The sequence below is a fragment of the Nilaparvata lugens genome, chromosome 3 (genome assembly GCF_014356525.2).
Source record: "Nilaparvata lugens isolate BPH chromosome 3, ASM1435652v1, whole genome shotgun sequence".
NCBI classification, from domain to species: Eukaryota; Metazoa; Arthropoda; class Insecta; order Hemiptera; family Delphacidae; genus Nilaparvata; species Nilaparvata lugens.
The window spans coordinates 75,124,698-75,129,949 of NC_052506.1; the positions used below are offsets into that span (position 1 = coordinate 75,124,698).

General features: G+C 33.4%; 1 protein-coding gene across 1 annotated transcript; it reads right to left on the reverse strand.

Annotated features, from left to right (window-relative positions):
- Positions 1 to 331: 331 nt before the first annotated feature.
- LOC111046661 (transmembrane protein 203) lies at positions 332 to 4,970 on the reverse strand. Its single transcript, XM_039424580.1, has 2 exons — positions 4,768 to 4,970; positions 332 to 912 (listed from the first exon to the last, which is right to left on the reverse strand). Exon 2 carries the CDS (start codon positions 817 to 819, stop codon positions 412 to 414), a length of 408 nt encoding a protein of 135 aa, XP_039280514.1. The 5' UTR covers positions 820 to 912; positions 4,768 to 4,970; the 3' UTR covers positions 332 to 411.
- Positions 4,971 to 5,252: the final 282 nt, after the last annotated feature.

A 5,252-nucleotide genomic window follows, 5' to 3' on the forward strand; every position in this document is an offset into this window, starting at 1 on the left:
CAGCATCTAATTAGTTACCTCCTGGGTTGGAGAACTCGCTCAAGAACTGTTGTTTTATACTCTTCGAAACCCGCAACTTTTAACTATACAGAGCTCATGAAAATCATGAAGTTATTTAAGGAATCTATGAGTGAGGATCAGGCCTTATCCAAAGTCATTCACTCAGAAGAGTTACTTACTCCTATATGATCAAGTCATCGTAAATGATCTATTTTTTTTGTCAAAATCCACCGAAACACATAATTATATTGTGTAATTTACAACTGGAATAGTCGGTTCTCATTATTATTAAATAAATATTTCTATAGGCAGGAGTACGAATGAAAAAGCGTTCAGAATATTCATTTTTTTATTCCAATATTTGATTATGTTAGGATTAATTAGTATTTGCCTACAAAATATCAATGTACATTAATGAAGCTGGCACGTTCTAACCGCCATTAGCATGAGAAGTATGAATATTGGAGTAAATATCTCTGAATAATCATATGCATTCAAACCAGACAGCTTCTTACAAAGCAGAAACTGGAAAAGAAAAATGAGACTCAAGAACGAGAAAGACCATAACGCTCTAAAAAATGCAGCCTTGTACATACTCTCAAGATACATTCGGATGAGAACTATTGTGCAGAAGTATGCATTCAAGGCATCGGCCGTGAAGAGTGGAGCAAACACTATCCACCAGGTCAGGGTGGTGTCCTGCTCCTCCAGTTTGATAGCCATCAGAACAGTGAAAATCAAAATAGCAATAAGGTCTATCCATATTTCGAACACCGTGAGTCCGAGCCACTGTATCAGCTCCTTCAGGGAGAAGAACATTTTAGAGTTTCTTCACAAGTTTTATGTGGATACACGAGTTGGGTCTCACCCTTGTGTCGAAGTCAACATCATCACTCAACGGCTCCAAATCATCTGCAAAACATAAAAAAACCACTGGAAAACACACCCAAAAAAGGAAATCACGTTTTTATAGATCTAACAAACTATTTTCATCTACATACAAAAGCAAAATAGTACTGATTAACAGACCTAAAAATCTGGTGTGACGCACTCACACAACTTTCCATGCCGTTATGAAAATTGATCACCTGACGCTAGTGTTCCTGCGCATCTCAAGTCCACTATTCAAAGATTTGAGCCAGCCTGGTGACAGGGCAATAACGCTGGAACACACGAGGTCTGCTATCTCTTCATAGTGAATAATTTAATAGAATCAACAATAATTTGCTATTGAAAAATCAAAATTTCTCGAATTTAGAGTTTATTTTCAATTTTAGGTGAAAATGTTACTAAACATTAATTGTAGAGATTTTCATGCTCAATCTATTCCACTTGATTTTTCTGTTTAAATTGTATCTGAAGCCTGATAATTGGGAATCTAAAATCGAACTTTGCATTGATGGGGCGGAGCTCCTGAAATTTTTACAGATATGGGACTTGTGGCAGTTGATAGAGCTTATCAATGACTATTTTAGGTATGAATTTGATTAAAATCGTTGGAGCCGTTTCCGAGAAAATAACGAAAAACCCTGTTTTTGACAATATTTTCGCCATTTCAGCCGCCATCTTGAATTGCATTTGATCGAAATTGTTCGTGTCGGATCCTTATAGTAAAAGGACCTTAAGTTCCAAATTTCAAGTTATTCCGTTATTTGGGAGATGAGATATCGTGTAAACAGACGCACATACTCTCATACACACACACACACACACACACACACACACACACACACACCACACACACACACACTACACACACAAGACCAATATCCAAAAACCACTTTTTTGGACTCAGGGGATCTTGAAACGTATAGAAATTTAGAAATTGGGGTACCTTAATTTTTTTCGGAAAGCAATACTTTCCTTACCTATGGTAATAGGGCAAGGAAAGTAAAAATCTATCCAACCAAATAAATATGTTTTGACAGTGATGCTCTAACATCATAGATTTTGACATCTATATAATAAGAAAGTAGGGTTGTGTTTGTTCGTGTGTTCGTTTGTTCGCATCAAAACATGTCAACTTGTGGATTGCATACCGGAAAAACGGGAATGATTTAGATCTCCAAATTTTGAACATAGATTCTAAAAATATCAATCTCGTGCACCTGGAAGCCCAAATTTCAATTTTTTCCTTCTAGATTTTTCAGAATTAATGTTCAAATTCATCTATGCTACCGTACATGAAGTTCCATTAGGCTACATTGTTGCAGCCCAATGTGTGTTTTTTTATGAGGTTATAATGCTGTTACAAGACTATAACTTTGAACGCCTGTGTAGCGCAACGGTAAAACGCTAGCTTACGGAGCGATGGTTCCTCGGTTCAAATCCCGATGCTTCCCAATTTTTTTGTTCTTATATTTTTCCCTGGAAACGTATTATTATCAATTATTTTTTGAAGGGATTTGTTTTCATTACAATTGAACTTGGAATTTTATCAAATAATTATTTTTAATGTAAAATTTTGCCACCAGTACAAATGAATTGGACATAGGCCTAGTCTTCATGCTGTAGGCCTATCATCGAATTTCATAAGAAATACATGAATAGATCACAATAAAATAAGTAATAATTTATATTCTTCAGTTATAATGTACTATCAGACACGAATTCCCAGTGAAACGAGTATTTTAGGTATTTTGTTTGGAATTGGGAAAACAAAAGGCTGCCTGATTCAAATTGAGGAGGTTCCTAATCGAACTAAAATTTATTGATGTATTGGAAAAATCAATAATATGATTCTGTGAGGTTTTCAAGTATTATGTATTCTTCAGTTTTCTATACTATAATAAAGGAAAGAACTGGCTCATACACGTTCCCCTGGCTAGGGAATTATGCTTGACGCATCATCACGTCTGAAATATACTCAATTGATTAATTTGAAATTTTGCATATAGATTCTTAATTAACCGAGGATGGTTATTTATGCCTATTTTCAGTTCTTCAAGATTTCATTACGTCAAGTTTTCAATTTGTCATGCTTCCAGCTGTTGTATAGAAGGAGCTGAACATTTCTTTTAAAAGGGACACTAGATGATAGGTATGATTGGGGATCCTATTCGAATAAAAATAACTGATTTTCTGTCGCATCAAAACCGCACCGATTTCTCAAACCGTTCAAAAGTTATTCTCATTCAAAGATACTGATAAATCATCCATCTATCCATCATCTTTACTATAATAATGGAAATAGCTGGCTCATACATGTACGTGATGTAGGAAAATTATGTTTGACACATCATCACGTCTGAATTACTGGACTGATTGATTTGAAATTTTGCATAAAGATTCTTCATTAACCGAGGATGGTTATAGGCCTATTTTCAAATTTCGAATTTTTTATTACGTCAAGTTTTCATTTTGCAGTTTTAAAATAGACCCTTGCGATGCACGGGTTACCTACTAGTGTTGTATAAATTTGAAAAGGGGCAGTTTTTTGCATAAGCCTATTGTCCCTTCCCAGGGTTCGACAGGGACATATGGATGTAATTTGGAATTAATAGCAGTTAAATAATCATTTTTAAACAAAACTCAAGATTTAATTTTCTAGTGGGTGCCTTGAATTGTACCATTTTAACAATAATTGGGATAAACAATGGAAGAAATTGATTGAATACAGAAATAAAATGTGTTAATTTGTGTCAGTTTTTGTCCATACATTGCTACTCTGTTCCATAGCTACTCTAGATGATAAGAGAATAGCAAATACAAACAGAAAATACCAATTATGTACCAAAGTTATCTCCACGGAAGATAAGGCAAGGTTATTTTTAATTCACAGCACCCATCATCAAATTTTCACAATGTCTACACGAGGTTTTGGACAAAAACGGAAGCATTTTATTTTATTCCATAAAATACGTAAATTAATTAAAGTTTTAATTTTTCATTTTTCCTCTCTACTTATTAAATTAATGGCAACATCCACTGGGAAAATTTTTTTAACACAATTCTGTATATACAGAGTCTCCCACGGAAGGTGTAAGAGCCGAAAAATATAGATTCTACATTAACTTTGCAACAGAAAAATGACCAGAAAATTGTTTTATATTGACCTCAGTTTTCGAGATAATATATCAATCTTTCAAAAACGTCAATAACTGGAAAACTACCAGTCAAAATTTCATTCCAAGGATATGGCTGTCAAGAGAAGAAATTTCCTTTGAGATTCATGCATTTTTTCATTTGTTCGACGTTTTTGAACTTTTTATAAGCGCTCAAAAAATTAGATTTGTCAAGTTAAAAGCAAAATTCCAAACAGTTTGAACGCTCATAGAAGGTCAAAAACCTCATACAAAAGAGAAAAATTATATGAATCTTGTTGGTATTTTTTCCTCCTTCTAGCCATATCCTTAGAATTAGATTTTGACTGATAGTTATAAAAAATCGATAAATCTTGAAAAGTAAGATCGATATAAGAAAATTTCACTGTACGTTTTTTGTTGCAAATCTATGGTCTTCGGCTGTTATAACTTTCAGTGTCTTACACTCTGTGTATTCTGTGTATATTATATCTCCGAGACTTTTTGTATAGATAACCATAGAAATAAAAAGCTTTCTTAGAAGCAGTAATAGTTAAAATGTATTCATTTATAAGAAACAAAAAATAAAATTCATGCAATTACAAAATGAAGCATCACATATAAAAACACTAAATAATAAGAGATAAAGAGGGTTACGAAAAACACTAAATAATGAAGAAATATAGAAGGGTCCAAAAAATGAATACACAGTTTGACAGCAGATAGTAAGGCTAAGAGCTCTCACCAACGACGTCCACAGTCTCAGTTGCAGTCGACAGGCACCACGTATTATGAGACCAATCCTGGAGTTGAAGAGCTAGATTTATGGCTTGAGGCAAAGCTGCTCCTAGACCATGAATCACTATTTCTTTTTCGCCCTCTTCAATTAATTTTCGACATTGCCCAAGCTGACTCTGAAAAATAGATTAGTATATTATTTCATTTGAAATTATCTATTCCAATGATTCTCATTAATTTTAACTTACCGGATAAAAGAAACAGAAGTGGAAGTGACTATTTCAAATTTTCAACTGAAAACAATGAAAAAGTGTTCAGAATCGATGAAAAAGACACTGGCTATGCCAAAAGATTAGAGCTAGCAGCTTAATATAATTTATTAATAATATTTAATTATATAATTTATTATTATTATTTAGCAGCTAGGTATTACAGAATCCTGAAATTCAAAATGCAAAATAATTTTTCATTTAAATTTTTTTTTCAATAATC